The sequence below is a fragment of the Podarcis vaucheri genome (genome assembly GCF_965113315.1).
Source record: "Podarcis vaucheri genome assembly, chromosome: 17".
Lineage (NCBI taxonomy): Eukaryota > Metazoa > Chordata > Lepidosauria > Squamata > Lacertidae > Podarcis > Podarcis vaucheri.
The window spans coordinates 33,993,954-34,014,646 of record NC_138755.1 but is presented as its reverse complement, the minus strand read 5'-3'; the positions used below and the strand labels follow the sequence as shown (position 1 = coordinate 34,014,646).

Here is a 20,693-nt window from a genome sequence, read left to right as displayed (position 1 = left end):
GTAGGGGACATGGGTAATGCCATGCTGTGTGGCATCGGTTGCCAACAATGCCCATATATGCCCATAGAGGCCTTTCCGACTAAGTGTAGGAAGATCCTTCTGACCGTAAGAGCTGTTAGGCAGTGGAACAGACTCTCTAGGAGGGCGGTGGACTCTCCTTCCTTGGAGGTTTGGAAGCAGAGGTTGGATGGCTACCTGTCATGGATGTATTTTAGTTGAGATTCCTGTATCGCAGGGGGGTTGGACTAGATGACCCTCAGGGTCCCTTCCAACTCTGCAATTCTATGGATGATGCCATTGTGGCTACTCCTAGACTGCAAGCCTAAAGCTGCCATCTTGTGTATGCTTCCTTGGGAGGAAGCCCCACCCAATTCATCCGTGGAATTGAGCTTCATGGCTGCAACCCTAAGCATAGGAACAAAGGAAGCTGCCTTATAACTGAATTAGGCCAGTGCTCCCGTCTGGCTTTGTATCAGTGACTGACAGTGTCTCTCTAAGGATTTCCTCCAGCAGCCATATCTGGAACCTCCTCCCTACAACACACACACTCCACCACTGTGTTATAGCTGTGCCCCCAAAGCACACTGGCCGGATCACTGGGACTTCCTTCTAAGCAGAGTTAGGGTCAAACTGCACTTCCCATGATCAGGGGGAAAACAAAGGGCCAGGCTGCCAGGGCTGGAGTCAGATGCAGGTCAGCACAAAGAAGCAAGGCCAGTTGTCAGCGCTCAGCCAACTTTTTATTCAAGGAAATGAACATACAACTCAGTGACACTTCCCAGTAGGTCTTGGCCCTGTGGAGCAGTTGTCAGGACTGAGGTCCCTGCCTCCTAAGGCTCCTCCTCTCCCAAGCAGTCTCAAACAGCATCTGAGCATCTCTGGCCTCTGTTCCACTCTCCTCATTATTCTGTGCATTCTTGGAGACAAGGCTGGAGGGGAGCTTGTCGCAGCAGGAGAGGGAGACTCCCTGGATTCCTCATCAGTCTCTGGACGCCCCTCCTCTGCTTCAGCCTTGGAGTCTGAACTGCTTCCTTCCACAGGTTCTTCCTGCTCACTAAACTTTGTTACCCTTCAGCATCCAGCTCCTACTATACTTTGCAAATGCTTTATATAGATGCACACTTAAAAATGATTACTACCCTACTGAGTCATACAAAGTAGACCCATTGGTTTCAGTGAATCCAAGTATGAATTAGCTGGATGCATGATTTTAATGCATGACTAATGTTAGATATGACCCTATAATTTTTAGAGGAATACAATACATCTCACTGTAGTGGGGAGGACCAGGGCCTGTGTGCATGTGCTCAGTCTTCTGCCAAGGGGCTGGCTGCTGATGGCCAGTTCCTGGGCCCCTGGTTTCCTTTACTTTTAACCCAGATTTGGAATGGACAGCTATTCAAACAGAGGACATCATACAGAGAACTGCCACCCGTCCTTATTCTGCCACCTGTCCTTATCCTAACCTTCTGATAGCCCTTCAAATGGACACAAGTCTTCTCCAAAGGAGGACACTGACCACCCTGTCTTTGCCCTGCTTGTTCTGCTAATGTGTGCATGTGGTACCAGTCGCTCTGTCATTGAGACATTGTCCATTTTCCACATAATTTAAATAGGCTGCATTTTGTGTGTGTTGTTTCCTAAACAAAAGAAGATGTGAAGTTAGACTCTTTTAAAAAGTACTAGGGATGTAGTGAGACCAGAGGGACATCGTCCAGCTGTGAGTCATGAAAGTCCTTTCCACCTGGCCTAGGGGGCGGGGCCCACACTCACCCAGCACTACCAAAGTGGTTCCTGGGGAGACCAGAGGGACATCGCTATGCCTGACAACAAACCCTAACTATTGGATTCTTTTGTCCCATCTTTTGGTGCCTGCCAAACAGCCGTGCCTTATACTCTTTATAAGAGTATATACTCTTGTTCATTATGCTGTTTGAAATGTGCATTTTATATTTGACTTCACTTAGCAATGTTTTTTCTTTTGAAATGTTTGGGGTTTTTTTTTTGTCAACTTGGTTTGTCTTAAATATGTGTTCCGTAGTTGACCTCCTTTGTAATGTTTTATTTTGAAATCTTTAATAATGTAGTTTTCTGTTAATTAAGTTGCTTTCGCGGTATGCTCTAAATCTGACTTTCTTCAGATTGTTTTCTTGATGTTTTAATATTCTGTAAACCGCTTTGAGATTTTCTTTTAAAATATAAAGTGGTATAGAAATGAAATGAAATAAAATAAATAAATAAATATATTAGTGGCAGTGAGGGCAGGTACATAGACGATAGAAATATCTGGACAGGGAAGGATAGCCTGGATGTGACGGGTTGTGTTTTGGTAATTTCAAGACTTGATTATTGCAATATACTCTTTGTAGGGTTGTCTGGAACCTCCTCCTGTGCACAATACTGCAGCTATATTTGTCAATAGGGACAGACTCCTGCCAGCACTTAACTCCAGTGCTTAAAAGAGAGCCAGTGTGGTGTAGTGGTTAAGAGCAGTGGACCCGTAATCTGGTGAACCGGGTTCGATTCCCCGTTCCTCCACTTGCAGCTGCTGGGTGACCTTGGGCCAGTCACACTTCTCTGAAGTCTCTCAGCCCCACTCACCTCACAGAGTGTTTGTTGTGGGGGAGGAAGGGAAAGGAGAATGTTAGCCGCTTTGAGACTCCTTCGGGTAGTGATAAAGCGGGATATCAAATCCAAACTCTTCTTTTTCTTCTAAAAAGCTTGCAGTGGCTGCCAGTATTACCAGGGCAATTTCATGTATTGCATTAATATAAAACCTTCATAATATTTTGAGAACAACCTGAGTCCTTATATCATTTCTTAGACATGCTAACAATTCAGTATATAAATGCCTGGAGGAAAATAAACATGAAAACTGGGACAGTAGACAAACCATCCCACATTAGGTTTGAATCATGATTTACTTCTGCATTGTTTTCTCTCATGCCCACTGCTCATATTTGTCTCCATGTCTTCTAGCAATGGATTAAGAGTAATTACACTGGTGCCTCTAGTTACGAACTTAATTTGTTCCGGAGGTCTGTTCTTAACCTGAAACTGTTCTTAACTAGAGGCGTGCTTTCGCTAATGGGGCCTCTTGCTGCCGCTGCACCGCCAGCACACGATTTCCATTCTCATCCTGGGGCAAAGTTCTCAACTCGAGGTAACTCTTCCAGGTTAGAGTTTGTAACCTGAAGCGTTTGTAACCGGAGGCATTTGTAACTCGAGGTACGACTGTACACACTATTAAGGTATTATTCTCGCTAGCTAGTTTACATGAAGAAAATGTGCCTTTCCCCAAATGATCTGCTACATTTATCCGTAAATATCACCTCAATATAATTCCTGGACTTCTGTAGCGTAATTTGTTGTTCTGTCCTTAGATACCCCCCTTCCTTTGGTTCATGAAGGAGAGGGGTGTTGGGAAAGGCCTATTGTCACTTGTGTCCTGTGAAGAACCCTGCACACTTCTGATATTGAGGACGTGTTAACACGGCAGCATGAGCGTATGAAGTTTGGCATCGAGGTGCATTGTGGGAATGCGCGCCACTGGAGAAAATGGCACAGTGAAAATGTTTAGTTACCAAAAAAAGAATAACTCTCCATAGATTTGTTGCAATAGGCTTTAAGAACAGGGGCAGCAGTGGGGATCAAACTTTCCAGTGAAAAGGAACGCATTATTATTACTTCAAGCCATACAAGTCAAACAACAATTCTCAGCAAAAAACAAGTTTTATTGGGGGGGGGACCCACAATTTAACAAAAAAAAACCCCAACACATTTATTTCTTCATCGGGCTAAAAGTTATTGCTCAGTAACACGCACTAATTTAGGAGCTGCCAAAGTGATGCCCCTCAGATGTTGTTGGACAACTCCCAGTATGCCCAGTGAGAATGGCCAGCGGTCAGGGATGATGGGAATTGTAAGCCAACTGGAAAGCACCATGCAGGCTACCTGGGATAATTCCTATTAAAAAACTAGAAATCTCATCTTACTGTTCAAAGCCTCTAAATGTGAATCAGAAAACAGTGAGTCAAACCACCCCCTTTAAAAAAAAAAAAAGTTACAGCGTAGGTCAGGCTAGTCTTCAGAAGCTCAGGCCTGTTTCATTCACAAAAGTATGACAATGAAGGTGCTGTGAAAATACTTGGGGGGCAGTGGCTTCACATGGTATAAAAGCTGTTTGCCCTGTTGTTTGCGCAACTGTACAGATCCATCTCCGCTTTGTGGCCAGCAAAGACTCTCCATGCAGACAGTCATATATACATTACAGCCATTCAGTTCCAAACATGTTCCTGGCAAATAGCATTTGACTGCCAATATACATGAAACTTCCTTCACTTTGATTCAAAAACTTAGATTATGATGACTCTTGAAATAGCTTAACCACAATAAATGCCTTTTCCAAGATACCTGCCCATATATAAACCAACTCCTGAAGGGGCGACACCAACTTCAATGAAATGGCATTAAATATATCCCTTTGGCTACTGGTTTGCACATTTTTACCATTTGGACCACAGAAGCAGTAGAACATTTGTGAGCTTGCTAGTTCTCGGAAATGGATGTATCACACACAACTTTTTATGAAGCTGGGTAAGATTAATTTTAATGGCAAACTACGGTATGTGATTAAGACCCTTTCAGTCTTAAGGATTTTAGAGGGAAAAGGACATTAAGTCGTCAACATCATCTCTGAAGTCAAATTGCAAATGAAATATTTAAGACACCTGATACAAGTTGTTTCCAAATGCAAACACAATTATGCACAAAATACTGGGCTTGAAAAGCTTGCAGGCCTGTTTTCCATAACGTATCATGAGTAGATCACATATTTGGTTTGACCCTGCGCTCGTGGGAATTTTCTACTGCTGTAGTTTCCTACAGGCTTAAACTTGAGTGCCCACAACAGAAAAAAATATATAGCCCACCGAGTTTAATGATGATTAATAAGGAAAATTCCAAAGCCAGAAGAGAAGCAACCAATCTTTAAAACATGGTGATGACATGGTAACTTGCACTGCCATTACAAGCAGGTACTGAACCTGGCAAAATAATAATTGCCAGCACACAATTCTCCACTTTTACATTGTTCAGCCTCACTTATTTTAAAGCTTCGTAGTCAAAGTATGAGAAATCAATTAAAAATATATTACTGCAAATGCATAACACACATAAAACACCAAACTATACTTTAATGCCAGATATCTTTATACTGGCAAGAGACTTAAGTAATAAAAATGGCCCGCATATATTAACAACTTAGCTAACTTATTTTGCGTATGTACATTTTTTTCAGCAACCAGTTGACACTGTACTGATCTAAAACTACTAACCAATGAAAAAAAGTTAAGAAACTCAAAAAACTAGTCTGCTTCAAGAGCTCCGGAGCCGATATATTAATCTTTACATACTGAATTGTTCCATACGTGGAGACTTCACAATCCAAGACCCAAAACCATGTTGCTCCAGGTAGGTTTTCAGCAAATATTTCGCTCCTTGGTAGGACTCTGCCATAATCTAAATTTTGAAAGTTCAATTAATGATTTAACAGGGAGGTTGGTATAAAGAAATCCTCACAATGCGTTTTGAACGTTTGCATACGGCAAGCTTGTTGAAATGCACATGCTCCAAAAGGCCTATTTATCTCTAATAAAATTATTATTAATAATAATTATCACCCCAAAATCACAGGGCAGTACACAACATAAAAACACAAAATGCAATATAAGTAATGAAAACCAATACCCCCCCCCCCGCCACAAACATATTTAAAAAGACATAAATTGCTTAATCTGCCAAAGGACTGGTTACAGGGAAATGTTTTCACTTGGTGCCTAAATAAGGTGACAAGCAAGCCTCCCTGGGGATAGCACTCTTGCATAACTTAGCTGGGGAGGAGAGCTTAAAATAATGCCAATATATTTCACATCTGGCAACCAATGCGCCCCTTTGGTTTCATATAGTACATGGGTAAAAAGGTAAAGGGACCCCGACTGTTAGGTCCAGTCGCAGACGACTCTGGGGTTGCGGCGCTCATCTCGCTTTAGTGGCTGAGGAAGTAAAGCTTCCGGGTCATGCAGCCAGCATGACTAAGCTGCTTCTGGCGAACCAGAGCAGCGCACGGAAACGCCGTTTACCTTCCCGCCGGAGCGGTACCTATTTATCTACTTGCACTGCGTGCTTTTGAACTGCTAGGTGGGCAGGAGCAGGGACCAAGCAACGGGAGCTCACCCCGTCGCGGGGATTTGAACTGCCAACCTTCACAACCTTTTAGCAGCTGTGTGGCTCATTTAGCAGAATTACTGTATTTAGCACTAACTCTGGAAGTTTACACTCAATTCTGACCCAACTAAGCCTCCTGTCAGGAGTATACATTCTCCTACCTGTGCAAACTCACTTTAATTCCCAGCCCCAACCCTTTCTACAGTTCAAAGCTGAAGAGGGCGCAAGGATCTATCAGCTACTTTATCATGCTATTCCTATCTTTTTAATACAGGATTAAAGCCAATTTAACACATTGGTTAAAGCAGATGGATAGATTACTAAATTTCTTCCCTGTATCATGGTAAACAAATTACCGATGTGCTCTTGTTTTAAAACACAATAAAACCATGTATACTACTGAATTACTTTCCAGATTAATGAATACTATTGAACTGTGAACTTTAGATTAACAGCTATTCAAATAACAAGATATAGGATACTGTTTCCTCTTGCTAGCGTTAAAACCAAACCAATTCTGAACTCAGTGAATGAACAAAATAGACTTCATGAGATCTGCGCTTACAGCAAGTTTCCTTTCATCAAGTCTTACCTTTGCTTCGTGGTATGTGCCCGCTTTAAGTAAATCATCTCTCTTTGATTCTTTAACCACTAAATTGAAACGACTTAACATCGCGGCCTTGCAAAGACGACTTGCCATTGAAATTCCACTTTTGAAGGGTGAACTAGGTATGAAAAATAGTGATGATAAAGAGCACACTAGGGGTTATTTGTCTGAATTCAACTAGTTATAGAGAGCAAAGTTACTGAAAATCCTTAACAGGTTTTAGGGTTACGTGGAAAACTAGAAGCCTCTGTTTCAAAGTTATTTTATAGAATGCATAACCAAGATTAAAAGTAAAGGTAAAGGACCCCTGACAGTTAAGTCCAGTTGCAGATGACGCTGGGGTTTGGCGCTCATCTTGCTTTACAGGCCGAGGGAGCCAACATTTGTCTGCAGACAGTTTTTCCAGGTCATGTGGCCAGCATGACTAAGCCACTTCTGGCGCAACGGAACACCGAAACCAGAGCAGTGAACGGAAATGCCATTTACCTTCCCGCCGGAGCGGTACCTATTTATCTACTTGCACTTTTTGGTGTGCTTTCGAACTGCTAGGTTGGCAGGAGCAGGGACCGAGCACATGAGAATAACTTCCCACTTGTTTTGAACAGAGGACGATTAAGCTAAGGTGCTTCTTTCAATTTAATGTACTTTTTGTTATAAACATTTACCTTTCTGTGATCTTCCCATTTAGCCCATCTACGACCTCCAACGACAAGTCTCCTTGGGACCAATTCAAACTAAGAGATCTGCGTTCCAAATCTACCTGTACAGCGCAAGCAGCAGGTACCAAGCTAATGCGAGGTTTGTTCACCATGTAGAACATGGGCAGTTTTGAAGTGAGAGCATCATCTACCCGTTGTTTGATAGCTATTTCCAATCCTCGAGTATCATGGCAGTTCCCATCCCCTAAAAAACATTAAGAACCACACCAAATATTAAGAGAAGATCAAGGCATGCTTCTAGACTCTGAAGCTTTGCTCTATGGAGAGCACAGTTACCATTTACTCTCTGCTTTAAGCCCCATTCCCATAGAACATTAGTTTTCAGAAGTTAACGAGACATGTAGCACACTGAACGCGGATACTAGGAAACAGCCAGTGTTTTAATATTTAATATTGACTGAAAGGAGAGACTCAGGTCTAAACACACAAGGTGCATACTGGATGTGCACTAGGAAGTTTACCACATAACACCGGTCTTGAAAGACCTACATTGGCTCCCAGTACGTTTCTGAGCACAATTCAAAGTGTTGGTGCTGACCTTTAAAGCCCTAAACGGCCTCGGCCCAGTATACCTGAAGGAGCGTCTCCACCCCCATCGTTCAGCCCAGACACTGAGGTCCAGCGCCGAGGGCCTTCTGGCGGTTCCCTCATTGCGAGAAGCAAAGCTACAGGGGACCAGGCAGAGGGCCTTCTCGGTAGTGGCACCCGCCCTGTGGAACGCCCTCCCATCAGATGTCAAAGAGATAAACAACTACCTGACATTCAGAAGACATCTTAAGCCAGCCCTGTTCAGGGAAGTTTTTAACGTGTGACATCTTAGTGTATTTTTGGTCTTTGTGGAAGCCGCCCAGAGTGGCTGGGGAAACCCAGCCAGATGGGCGGGGGTACAAATAATAAATTATTATAATATTATTATTATTATTATTACACCAAGTGAAGCTTTCTACCCTGTGCATAAGTGTTCACAAACATGGAACTCTCTCTCAAAAATTACTGGTGTTCACAATCAGAAATGGCAGAGAGGTGATCTTTTCATGCAAAGGGTACAGAATAAAAGTACAGACACCATGCGAGTGTAGCATCCAGATGAACTGATTTCATGTCAATTGGCCCAGAGATTGGATAGACTTCGCTTTCAACCTCTAAATCAAAATTTTTCAAAACTATGTTTTGATATCTCAAACTACGGGTCCCACCAGGGCTATGGGAACTGTAACCCATGACATTTGGAGGGCACTAGGTTGTGAAAGGCTTTTAAAATGTCATTCTATATTTTAGTACTGAATTTTGTAAGCTGGTTAAATACTTTGAATAGAAAAAAGATAGGACATTTATCAAACTTAAAGCTAAATTTCATGTCACTGTATGTTTCAGAAGCTGTTCTGTTTTGGGGGCCACTTAACCCAACAGACAAGCGTGAAAGTATGTGATTTGTTATGTTGCATTTTAACAGTATTTAATATGTAGAAGTCACTCACTTACCAACAATGATCCTGTTAACATAAACGGGCTGAATGAAGTGACTTAGCAGGGCTCCCTGAACACCCAGTACTTCCCATCTTGTCAGTTTGTCACTAGCAGACATGCTGCTTATTCTAGAAATTTCAGCAGGACAGTAGACAGTGAGATAAACCTTGCCTTCAACAGCGACATGAAGGCACAGTTCCTCATCAGCTTCAAAGGCAGTTGCAGAATTGGGACTGAGGCGTCTATAATTAAGTATATAGCATAATAATTAACATATAGCAGTGTCCCCAGTCATAGCAAAACAGAAGTCAGCCTCTAAGTGGATGCCTTTATAGGAGGGCTTTTTTTCCAGCCAGAACTTGCCAGAACACAGTTTTAGCACCTCTCAGGAACTAAAGGTAGCTGCCAAGGTTCCTTTTGTGCTAGGTCAACAGCTCAAAGAACTATGGTATCTTTGGCTAATAGGGAGCTATCAGCAGTATGTGATTTCCTTCCAACTGGCCTTTTGCTATCACCCTGGCAAGCAATAGCATGCTAATACATGGAAATACACATAGCAGGACAGGGTCCACATTCATAACTGTTGTCACAATCACTGTATCAATTATTTCTTTCAAGAGGACCCCTTCTCAACCACTAGGAAGCTATGCCAACAAGGGGAATGTTTTAAGGCTTGGATTCTGCAACAGCTAGTCTTCATCCTTCAATATGAACAGAGCCAGTTTGGGAAGGCAGGGAGCTCCTTTCCAAGATGAAAACAGGTGGTGCCCACCAAAAACTGCCCTCTATTCCTGTGGAATAACTGGTTCACAGCCCAGAAAAACCTACTGTAAATGGGTACAAGTCTGCATACATGCATACATACATACATACATACATACAGAAGCAAAACATGTTTGGTAATAATTGGCCAATTGCATATGGGTTAATTTATCAAAGAGAGTTCTATCCCTTCAGTCGTGAACAAAGCACTGTAAATTTACACTAACTCAGTTCTGGGGGAAAATCAAAAGATAGATGTTTGAAGCAGTGAAAACAAAATTATCAGCTATCTGTATGAACTGGGCTACACTTAAATTTGATTTTGCATCACTTCTACGTTACTCTCCCTTTTTCTTTTCAGTAGGTTGGCCTTCCAATAATCGTAACTGCAAACCTCTGCGATAATGTGTTACAAATCAGACTAATTAATATTACTTCCTTGTGCAGCAAATACAATATAAAACCACCTTAATGAGAAAAATGCATCTGCATGAATTAAAATTTGTAAAGTTGCAATGTCTAATACTTACAGCCTGGACTTAATCTGAGCAGATCCTTTTGGTAACTGATTCATGTAGAGAAATATGCTTACGTTTGGTTTTAGCGCAAGCAAGTTTGAAGATGGCTCAATGCAAAATATGGACTTATCCATCATGGCAGCATTTTTACTGTAGTAGAGCAAAAGCTGTCTATAAAAATACCTTGAAAGAAGCATAAGTATTTCAGATACAACACAGGATATATTTAAAATCTGTATTAGAGAACCAGGATGAACACAAAACCTTTAGTGTCAAATTGCTTTTAGAGTCAAATTACATATTCCCAAGAATTAGGAGGCCCAGAAAGAGTGATCTGAGGCCCGGGGCGGCAGTCCCCAGTTAGCTGGGAGGCCCAGGGCATTCTTGGCATTACAGTTTAAGTCCAGTAGACCCCTGGTATGGGTCCCTGACCAGTTTAGCCCTCCAAGACACTGTACAAGTGTACCCGGCAGCAGTTTTAATTTGAGAAAAAGCAGCAGCGTTATTTATTTTTTTTACCTAAGAAGAGAGCGTCTTGCAGTAACAACAGCATGAGAGTCATGCAATATTCTCCCATCTGGATGACCACATTGACTATAGTTGAATTCACCTGTTCCGATAGCTACCACCTCATGCTGTCTAACTAAAAACAAACAAACAAAACATTTGAGAAATTTAGTTGCCCATTTTGGAATTCAGCTTTCTTTTTATTTAATGATATTTTTAGAGATATGTCCTAGGAGCAGGGGTGCAGAACTGAATTTGAACAAAGGACTGGAGCCACAAGCTGTCAGCTCCCTGTAGGCCAGTTTGACAGGCCTATCCATCACCTAACATCATACGTAAGATAAAAGCCAGGCAATACAGTGGTACTTTGGTTTACGAACTTAATACATTCTGGAAGTCCGTTCTTAAACCAAAGCGTTCTTAAACCAAGGCGTGCTTTCCCATAGCAGCGGGGGACTCAATTTACAAATGGCACACACTCAACAAGAAGCGGAACGTGTTCTGCTTCCAAGGCAAAGTTCACAAACCAAAACACCTACTTCTGGGTTTGCGGTGTTCTTAATCGAAGTTGTTCATAAACCAAGCTGTTCTTAAACCAAGGTACCACTGTATGGGCCAAATTCCTAAGCGACAGCTCCTCTCAATATTTCCTTTTGAATTTGACGCTAGATCCTCACCAGTCCCTTGCCTGACTTTCAGTGATGAACAAGTGAGCATGGTTTGAGCCAAACCACATCACTTGGGGGGCGGGATAGGGTGGCTTTATGGGGACCAGAAGTTGCCAATGCTGCCCTAGAGCAATTTAAACAACAACAACGTTTATGCTTACCTCTTTCAATTATGAAAGCAGCCAGCGAACTGCTACAACTCTGGTACTCTGGATATTTAGCAGTCAAACTGTTGAATGTTTCCCTGACAGCTTGAGAAATTTTTTCATACGCAAGATGCAGCCCTTCTAGTAAAGTTATAAGGAAAAAGCAAAGAATCAAAACCAACTGTTTAGAAATATTGGAAATCATCACTAAATGGGAAAAATAGTGTGCATGAACGTTTATTCTCCTTGGTATAAGGAGGAAGTATTGTTGGGAAACTGTGTACGTGCAGCTACTCACACAGAGACAATTAAGGTTTGGCAGACAGCCAGAAGGTCATGTGAAGGAGTAAGTCTGCCTGGTGATAACAGAGACATGGAGACAGCTCCCTGATTGATCAAGCTCTCTCAAAGGAGTGATAATTAATGGCCTACTAACTGGAATGTGTTAGTTCAGAGGTTCAGAGTTCTGTGTGTCAGTGTAGGAGTTGTGAGTCGTGTCAGAGACAGCGAGCGAAAGATTTGTGTTCTGTTCCTGTATATAGTCCACTGTATATAATAAACACCTAACTACAAGTTCCTGGTTCCTGCTTCGTCTATCCTGTCTGCAGCCAAGTTGCCAATTGCTTCCATGGATTCTGCATGCACTCTGCTAGGTCTGGCTAAGGTCCTGCAACTAGTCAGAAAGTTGCGAAATACCAAATAGGTTTTGCCAATAAGTATGGAATGGTAAATCCTTCTCTTAGGCGTCCACAGAGTGAATGGCATGGAAGAGCCATGTAATGATCTGCTTTCTTAAGAATATACAAGTAGTACACAAGCAAGCTTATCTTTACACAACAGCTCTTCCATGCCATTCACTAGATTATGTAGCCTACTGCATCTCTGGTTATATCACCAATAATTGTTGTTTTTAGTTGACCAAAAACAAAGCAAAAACGAAAAAGCCGGAGTGACAGCTAACTTGAGATGCCACAACGAAGTTCCATCTTTATAAGCCTAACAATTCTACACTTTATACAGCGATCACCAAACCAACACCTGCAGATGTTAAGGCACCAATGAAGGTCTTGCTTGGCACCCCAAGCGCTGGGTTAGTGGCTCACGTTGTAAACTGTGCTATGGAAATAGCAGTTTATTTGGTGATAAAAAATGAACATGCACGATCATACATTTGATAGAGAAACAGAAAATGCCTACCATAAGGAAGCTTTGAAATGTAGCTAGCTTCAGCTGTTCTTTGAGGTTCACTTATGGTTGTAGTTTCTGAAAGATTCCTGGGAGGACCTGCAAAGATACCAAATTGGAAAAAATGAGAACAACCTAACATTTTACTTAAGAGAAATATATGCTCCTTTAACCAATATATGCTACAAACCAACACAACTGGTCTCTGGAATAGTCAAAGTACCCCAGACATCAACTGTCTGCAATACAACTAGACCATGTGGGGCCAAAACTTTGGAATATTCCCACACACGTCATAGACACTATAAGATTTAAAAACATGGCAGTGCTACTTGAAACGGGGGCAAGAAGATACAGTACTATCTACCACTCTTTTCAGTATCCCCAGCGCTAGGGCCCCAATACAGAATAAAAGATTGGGTTAGTCTACGATAACATTGTTCCCCCACCCCTGAACCTGACAGTGAAGAGAAAAACATCATAGTAGCAAAAGTACCTGGATTTTCTAGAGGTTTTGGTTCTGTCTCATCTAGCTGCAGTAATTCATCAAGAGCAAGTTTTGCGGCATTGGATTTTGATTCCTTCTTGTTTTGCCCCAATCCAGTCTTATACTGAATGCCATCAACCACAGCACAAAATGCAAAGTATGATCCCAAGAGATTACCTTAAAAAGTGCCACAGGAAATCTTTTTTTAGATAAATGCAACTGTAAAAGTTTTATATTATTATAATTTATGAATATTGCATTTCACCAAATTTGAATTCCGATGTATCTAATAGCTCAATATTGGTAGAAAACCAACCATTCCAGGGATATGCAGACAGCGCTACTCTTTCATAATCTTCATTCTCCAGCCAAACCAAGACATAGCTATCATATCATTGTGACACCAAACTTCAAGTATGACATAAATTTGAATAGTGTTTTCATTTCCAATTTAAATTGGGTTCCTAATCAGTTATTTGGGACTGTCAAATGACAAACTTCTTCTAGATAAATGTTTTAGATGGAGTTACTGATTTCACCAATTCCCAGCATTATGACTTATGCTTTACATTTCTAGAGCAGGGAATGAGGATACTAAGTTGCAACCAAGCAAAGGCAAGTGACCTCTCCAACATTTTATGAAGCAATGGCGGTATCATAGGAAAGGCTGCAAAATATCTAAATGGCAACCAAGGAATAGTATGTCACGGGTCAATTTTAATCAAGTTGTGCAGCCATTGAAATAACAGAGGGACCAAACTAATATTATATGGCAGCTTTGAATGCCACCTACTAAACAGCACTTGTAATGTCCCAGTACTAGAATAGAGTGGATTCCCAATAAAGTGATTTTATTTAATATATATATATATTTACCTGTTGCTACTGTTTCCTTTAATTCAAGCTGTACGCGCTGCATTTGTGCAAACTGATGCAAAGCAGACACTGGGTTTATATCCCCTCGTTTATATTTTGTGACAAATTCCTTCGGAATTTTCTTGGGAGGAAGTGAAGTGATTGGAACAATGGGTCCTGCTTTGGAGTATACGCAGTCAGGAACTTGACCTAAAATGCGTAAGTTGATAATATCTTAAAAACTTGCAAATCAAAGTTAGCATAAGTCAAAATATTTGCTTGGCAGCTTTTGTCAGTTCATTTTTGGCTATTCAGAAAGTGCTTCTTCACCTTATCAAAAGCATCGTGATATTTTTCAACTTTTTAAAAGTTATTTTTATTTTCAGGGTTGTTACTTTATGAAGTTTTTATATATGACATTTATGTGATATTTCTCCCAATGAACAAGGTAATTAGAGTCAATCAGGTGGAGTGGGATTGAACTGTAGACTGCTTGCACATAAAGCCTATTATGGATACTGGGGAATTCTTGGGATATTTCCACATATAATTAAGGGACTTCAGGCACTTTAAAGACAAACATTTAAAAAGAAAGACACAAATGTGGGGCTGTTAAAGAACTGTGAACACAATCCCATAGCAATGCATCTAGATTCCTTGTCTCAATAGGGGTTTTCATTATTAAAGCAAAAACATATATTAAAACCAATAAAACATGATGAAGCATTGAGATATTAACTGGAAGATCTTTGAACAAGTAGCTTTAAGATAAGCAAAACAAAATGTTCTCTCCACACACTATTTTTTTGAGCCTCCAAAAATTCTGATTTCACAGGTATGCGGTCTTAAGAGGTATAAACTCACAACATTCAGATGGCCAATGAGTATCTTTTCTTTTGGCCAGACCGGTGAAGAAACCTTGCTGTTAAAAGCAAAAACGATTTTGGAGAACAAAAACAAATAGCAGCAGCAGAAATCTGGAAGAGCACAGATCAGGTTAAGACCAGCAGAGTTAAGTTAAAAATGCTAATTTGGCTGCAATCACATCAGACATAGGAAATAGCCTTATTTGAAACACATTTGAAACACTTATGCCACTTTAATAATTATGGCTCACCCGGCCTACCCAAAGTATGGAAACGGTAGTTGTTAAGGGTACTGGAAACTGTAGCTCTGAGTGCAAAACTACAGTTTGTAGGATTCCTCAAGCAAAGCAATGGCAGTTAAAGCAGAATTAAAAGGGCTCTAAAATATGTCGTGCGGATGTGACCTAACTCTGACAGCCTTGGGCAGCATGGCAACATCTGGAGAGGCCAGGACACACCACCTCCATGCTACCTTGGGCAGCATTTGGGCACAAAGAGAGGGAGGGGGGGACACTGGGTTACAAATTATTCAAGAAAACTGCCAGAAACTGCCTTTTCCTCCAGACAGAAGCAAAATCCTTCAGATACTCCCAAGATAACAGGAAAAAAAGCCTTCCAAGACCGTCAGCCGAAAACGACTGTTTACAAAAACCAAGATGATTACCTGAGATGTTCGTCACCTTGGAAGCCAAGGTGGAAATGTTAGACGTTTCTGCCGGTAAAAACATGGCTTTGGCGCTCTCTGCCTGCGGAAACAAGGGAGCCGAGGCCTGCAGAGAAGGTGGCGGCGGCGGCTGGGCGGGCAGGTTCTTCTTCAGCATTTGGGCAAAGCTGGGCACTCGGGACGCCTGGGGCCAGTCGCTCGCCATCTTGCCCCAACCTGGAAACAAAAGCAGGAGTTACTGGCAGAGATTCAGGGCTGCTGGGGCGTGTGGGACCAGCCTTAAGGCCACCTGCCGGCTCCTGGCAACACAATAAGGAGGAGGGGGAAAGCAACCCAAAGGCCGCTGACTTGACCAGACCTTCCTCAGAAAATGATTTAAACCGACCACAAAGGTCAAACACACTATCCTTCCGCAGACAAGATGGCGCAGCGATGCGCCGGGCCTGTAGGCCTCCCTTCCGGAGCCACGGAATGACGCCACCTTGGCCCAACGGAACGCAGCATCCTTCGGGCCAAACCAATGCCAACAGAAGCCGGGCGCGCAGGCTGCAAAGAAGAGCATGGCTGCTCAAGCTCTCGAAGCGCTTTTCGCGGTCCCACAACAACCGCCCGAGGGAGAACGCCCTCGCGCCAGGGTGCGCCACTCGCAGGGCCCCACACGTAACACAGGCGGCTTGCTTCCTTGGTCTCTCTCCCCCTACATCCACCATCGTCCTAGCGGCTCCTGCGGCACCACAAATACTCAATGGTCACTGGCGCCCCTGAAATGTGTGTGTGTGGGGGGGTGTCCTGTGGACATTTATTTGTTATTTCTTTATTTACATCTCTATACAGTGGACGCTCGCAACCTGCAGCGGCACGTCTGCGCACGCGCGGGTTGCAATTCGGCGCTTCTGCACATGCGCAAATTAGCACTTCTGCGCATGCGCGACCACCAAAACCCGGAAGTAACCCCGTTCCGCTACTTCTGGGTTTCAGCTGTCCGTAACCTGAAAAAAACGCAACCTGAAGCACCTGTAACCCAAAGTATGACTGTACCACTTTTATCTTCCAACGGTCTCAAGGTGGGGGGCAGTGGCCAGATTTACGTATAAGCTAGACAAGCGATAGCTTAGGGCCCCACTCTCTTGGGGGTCCCCCAAAAATTTAAAGGAAAATATCCTGGATGTACGTTTTCAAAATACAAGACAAAAACAAATAAAATAAAAACTGCGTACAGCAACCGTGTTTTGTGTTGTGTAGGCTCCTGTGATGTAAGTAATGGGCCCCACCTGCTAGCCTGCTCCCTAAAATATCACTGGTTTGCTCATTTCTATATATAGGGTGCCTACAGTCTGCATGGACTGGTCCATAAATTACCATATAGCATATATGCAACACAAAAAACAGCGGCAACTTGTTGTTGACAAAGGACAGCTGGACATATAAAGGGCCCCATTGCCTTCCGTAGCTTAGGGCCTCATGAAACCTAAATCTGGCCCTGGTGGGGTCTATGGTTCTCCCCCCCCCCGAAGACTGTGAAGTAGATTAGGCCCAAGGTGGCCCAGCGAGGTTCACTGCCGAGTGGGGATTTGAACCCTGCTCTCCCAGGCCCTAGTCAAATACTTTAATCATTGCGCCACACTGCCTAGGCTCTCTGCAACCCCTTATGGCCCCCCAACAGATTGTGGGCTGGCGAGACTTTTGCTAGGCCTAGGAGGGTTCATGTCTAACTTGACTAGAGTGCTTTAAAATGAAACAAAAGGCAGTCTTCCTTAGGGTTAGCGTGTCTTCTGAACTCACTTAGCCCTCTCCAAGAGAGGAGATGCGCAGCAACATGCTGGGGAGGTGCCAAGTGTGTTGGGAGGCGGGGACCTGAATACAGTTGTGCCTCGCAAGACGAAAAGAATCCATTCTGTGATTCTCTTCGTCTAGCGTTTTTTTCGTCTTGCGAAGCAAGACCATTGACAGATTAGCGGATTAGCGCTATTAGCGGCTTATCTGCTGATCGGATCAGCTGATCAGCGGCTTAGCGGCTTAGAAAAGGGGGGGAGGAAAAAACCCCCGCAGGAACTTGCAAGACATTTTCGTCTTGCAAAGCAAGCCCATAGGAGATTCGTTTTGCGAAGCACCTCCAAAACGGAAAACCCTTTCGTCTAGCGAGTTTTCTGTCTTGCAAGGCATTCATCTTGCGGGGCACCACTGTAGTTGCATGCGGTGAATTTTTTTTCATAGAGGAAGAGTTAGGGTTGTATGTAGAGTTGGAAGGGACCCCCCAGGGACATCTAGTCCAACCCCCTGCAAGGCAAGAATATCAACATAAGCCCACTCTAGTCTTAATCACTCTCTCTCTCTCTCTCGCACGCTTGATTCTGTTATGTATGCATCTTCTACATTGTTCTGTTTTCTTGACATCCATAAAAAATGTTTTTTTAAAAGATCTGTCAGTTAACACACATCAGGTGGAGATTTTAAAAAGTACATGGAAAGTGTCTTTAAAGAAAATCCAAAACACCTGGCCTGGGTGGTTTATGGCACTTTTAAACAAAACATTTTAAAGAAAACTTGGCATCTTATCTGAATTAAAAAGAAGGCGGATGAATTCCAGAAACTTGGAAAGACTCAAGGTTAGTAATGGTACCAAAACCTGGCAAAGATCCTGTTATTAGACTCATACCATTGAACTGCATTAATCAAGATTCAAAAATATTTTCATGCAGACAGATTTACAGAATTAACGCCTCACCTGGTTGGCAAAAATCGGGTGGGCTTTGTAAGAGGGAGGACTTAAATACTTTAATGTTTTTTTTTATTTCAGAAAAAGAACTGGCAAATAAGCTTAAATAGCATCACTGGATTTCACAATGCATTCCACAATCAGATTTTCTTTCTTCCTTCTCTTAAAACAAATGAGGTTCAATTCCAAATTCGTTCAACTTCTACATAATTTACAGAAAAGCAGTAAGGCTATAATCAGAAATCATGGTTGGGATAGACACACAAAACAGAGGGGACTTTTATTGCCCCTGCTTTTTGGAACTTTTGATGATAAGTAGAGACCTTGGCTATAAAAATTAAAACTATTTTTAATTTGCAAATTAAGTAACAAAAGGGGAAAAGGAAAAACAAATATGGCAAAATAGTAATGAAAAACACCCATTTTATATAAAAAAATTAGAGACAAGCCACTTTTGGAGGGTGTCATAATACATGATACAACACACAAGTTAAATTTATCTGCAGATGTTACAGACTTTATGCTTTTCGGTGGGTGAGTGGGACTTCCCAATGTGGTACTACCATGCATCCAAATTAGCTCTAATAAACAGAATGTACACATCTGAGAAGCAAGTGGAATTGGAGCATCTGTACAGGAAATCTCAAACCAAAACAATGCATCTCTTATTCACTAAAGTAGTATTAAAAATTTGGGTCAGACGCCTCAGCTTTCTCTCCACTGACATCAATGAATCTGTGCTCTAATAATCACGCTCTATTATTATCACTACTACTTTTATTTTAATACACTTCTCTACTAACTTTCTTTTTGTGCCTTGTATTCACATCTAACAAATTACATTTTGCTCCCCACTTACATTCAACTTTTCATTAGGCACCCCCCTTCAAAGAAACCCAAACCCCAGCAATGATAAGACAGCCCTAAGGTCTCTGAACCACATAACAATACAAAAGCATTTCTCTGAGTTTCTTTTTAAAGCATTTATGCTTTCCAGCCCATCCCAGAAGTTCTGAATATATTGACTGATTACAGAGCCATGGCAGCGACGGAAACTAAAGCTACAAAGACGACAATATTGTTTTTATTATTAAATTCATTACCCTCCCTCCAACAGCAGGTTCCGGGGCATGCTAAAACTATTTGAAATTCCTAATTAAACGCAGCTAAAACAGATTAGTCACAGGAATAGGGAGGGTCCTGAAGACACACTACGCAGGTGATAATCATCAGAGTCAAGTAGTGAGCCTTCAACGTTTGCCAAAAGCCTAGTCAAAGTGCAGAGACAGAATCTCAAGAGTTGTGGACATGAAAGGGACCTTAAAGATCATCTACTGCAACCCCCTGCAATTCAGGAAACCTGCCCACAGCCACCCCTGGGTGGGCTCGAACCCCCAACCTTCTGGTTAACAACAAGATACACTGACCCACTGCAGGGAGGAAATTCCATAACTTTGGAGCTGCAGAAAAGAATGCCCCCCTCTCACCCAGGCCACCACACTGCTAGAATCTGATCTTCCCTCTACTATTTATGTCCAGTTATTTTGATGTTCTGTACCTTTTGGCACCTAAATAAAAATACTTTTTAAAAAGGCAACAAGAGGCAAAGCACATTTCTGGTTGGGCAGGCCACCTGCCACATTTCTAAGAGAAATGACGGCATATATGCACATTAAACTTTCCATCCTCAATTTACTTCCTTTTATGTAAAACCATTTTAAAAAAAGTTTGTATTTTATATATCAAGCATTACTCAACCAAATTCCAAACGGCATTAATGAAGAGAAGGCTTAAAAAAAAAAAAAAGTGTCCCTACACAAACATTTCATGTTCAAATTAAACATAAAAAACACTGGCAAAATTTACCCAGTAAACCTACTTTAGAACTGGCACAACTAAAAGCAGAGACCTAGCAATCTCTCAGTAAGTGAGGAAGAACAAGGGACCAGCTGAGCCCCCAAGTACAATTACAAGACCCAAAACATGCTTTTGCATATCAAAGGCAACTGCTGACACGTGGAAATAGTCAGCTTGCAACTCCTCCTCACCTACACGCAACTCCCCACCAAGCCCGTCTCAATCTGGGCTCCCTGCAAACAGAGCAGGAGAGGAAAAGCAACAGACCAAACCAACTGAAAGGAAAAAAGGGGTGACAGGGAGAGTTCATTCTCCCTTTCTTATTATTTAAAGTCCATTTTTCCTTTTAGTACCATAACATTTCTCCAGAATTTAAAAACACCTCTGACCTATTCTTCATACTGTATAATATGTTTAGTATATCCTACAGGCGGAGTATTAAGA

At 42.1% G+C, this 20,693-nt stretch overlaps 1 protein-coding gene across 4 annotated transcripts; it reads right to left on the bottom strand.

Annotated features, from left to right (window-relative positions):
• Positions 1–4,054: 4,054 nt before the first annotated feature.
• Positions 4,055–20,482, bottom strand: ADAD1 (adenosine deaminase domain containing 1). Of its 4 annotated transcripts, none has more exons than XM_082204808.1 (12): positions 20,441–20,482; positions 15,677–15,892; positions 14,168–14,356; positions 13,301–13,468; positions 12,817–12,903; positions 11,635–11,760; positions 10,818–10,941; positions 10,311–10,481; positions 9,034–9,260; positions 7,498–7,735; positions 6,818–6,950; positions 4,055–5,520 (listed from the first exon to the last, which is right to left on the bottom strand). In XM_082204808.1, exons 2-12 carry the CDS (start codon positions 15,879–15,881, stop codon positions 5,407–5,409), a joined length of 1,782 nt encoding a protein of 593 aa, XP_082060934.1. In that variant the 5' UTR covers positions 15,882–15,892; positions 20,441–20,482; the 3' UTR covers positions 4,055–5,406. The 4 variants fall into 4 exon arrangements, with proteins under 4 accessions (XP_082060934.1, XP_082060935.1, XP_082060932.1 ...); XM_082204809.1 differs by lacking the exon at positions 20,441–20,482 and adding an exon at positions 20,272–20,425; XM_082204806.1 differs by lacking the exon at positions 20,441–20,482 and adding an exon at positions 16,035–16,349.
• Positions 20,483–20,693: the final 211 nt, after the last annotated feature.

Coding starts and splice junctions, on each gene's coding strand:
- ADAD1 (XM_082204807.1), bottom strand. CDS start 16,238: ATGCTCTTCTTTGCAGCCTGCGCGCCCGGCTTCTGTTGGCATTGGTTT. Junction 15,893..16,024: donor TCTGAGGAAGGTCTGGTCAA/GTCAGCGGCCTT, acceptor TTTTGTTTCCAG/GTTGGGGCAAGATGGCGAGC. Junction 14,357..15,676: donor CAAGGTGACGAACATCTCAG/GTAATCATCTTG, acceptor TACGCATTTTAG/GTCAAGTTCCTGACTGCGTA.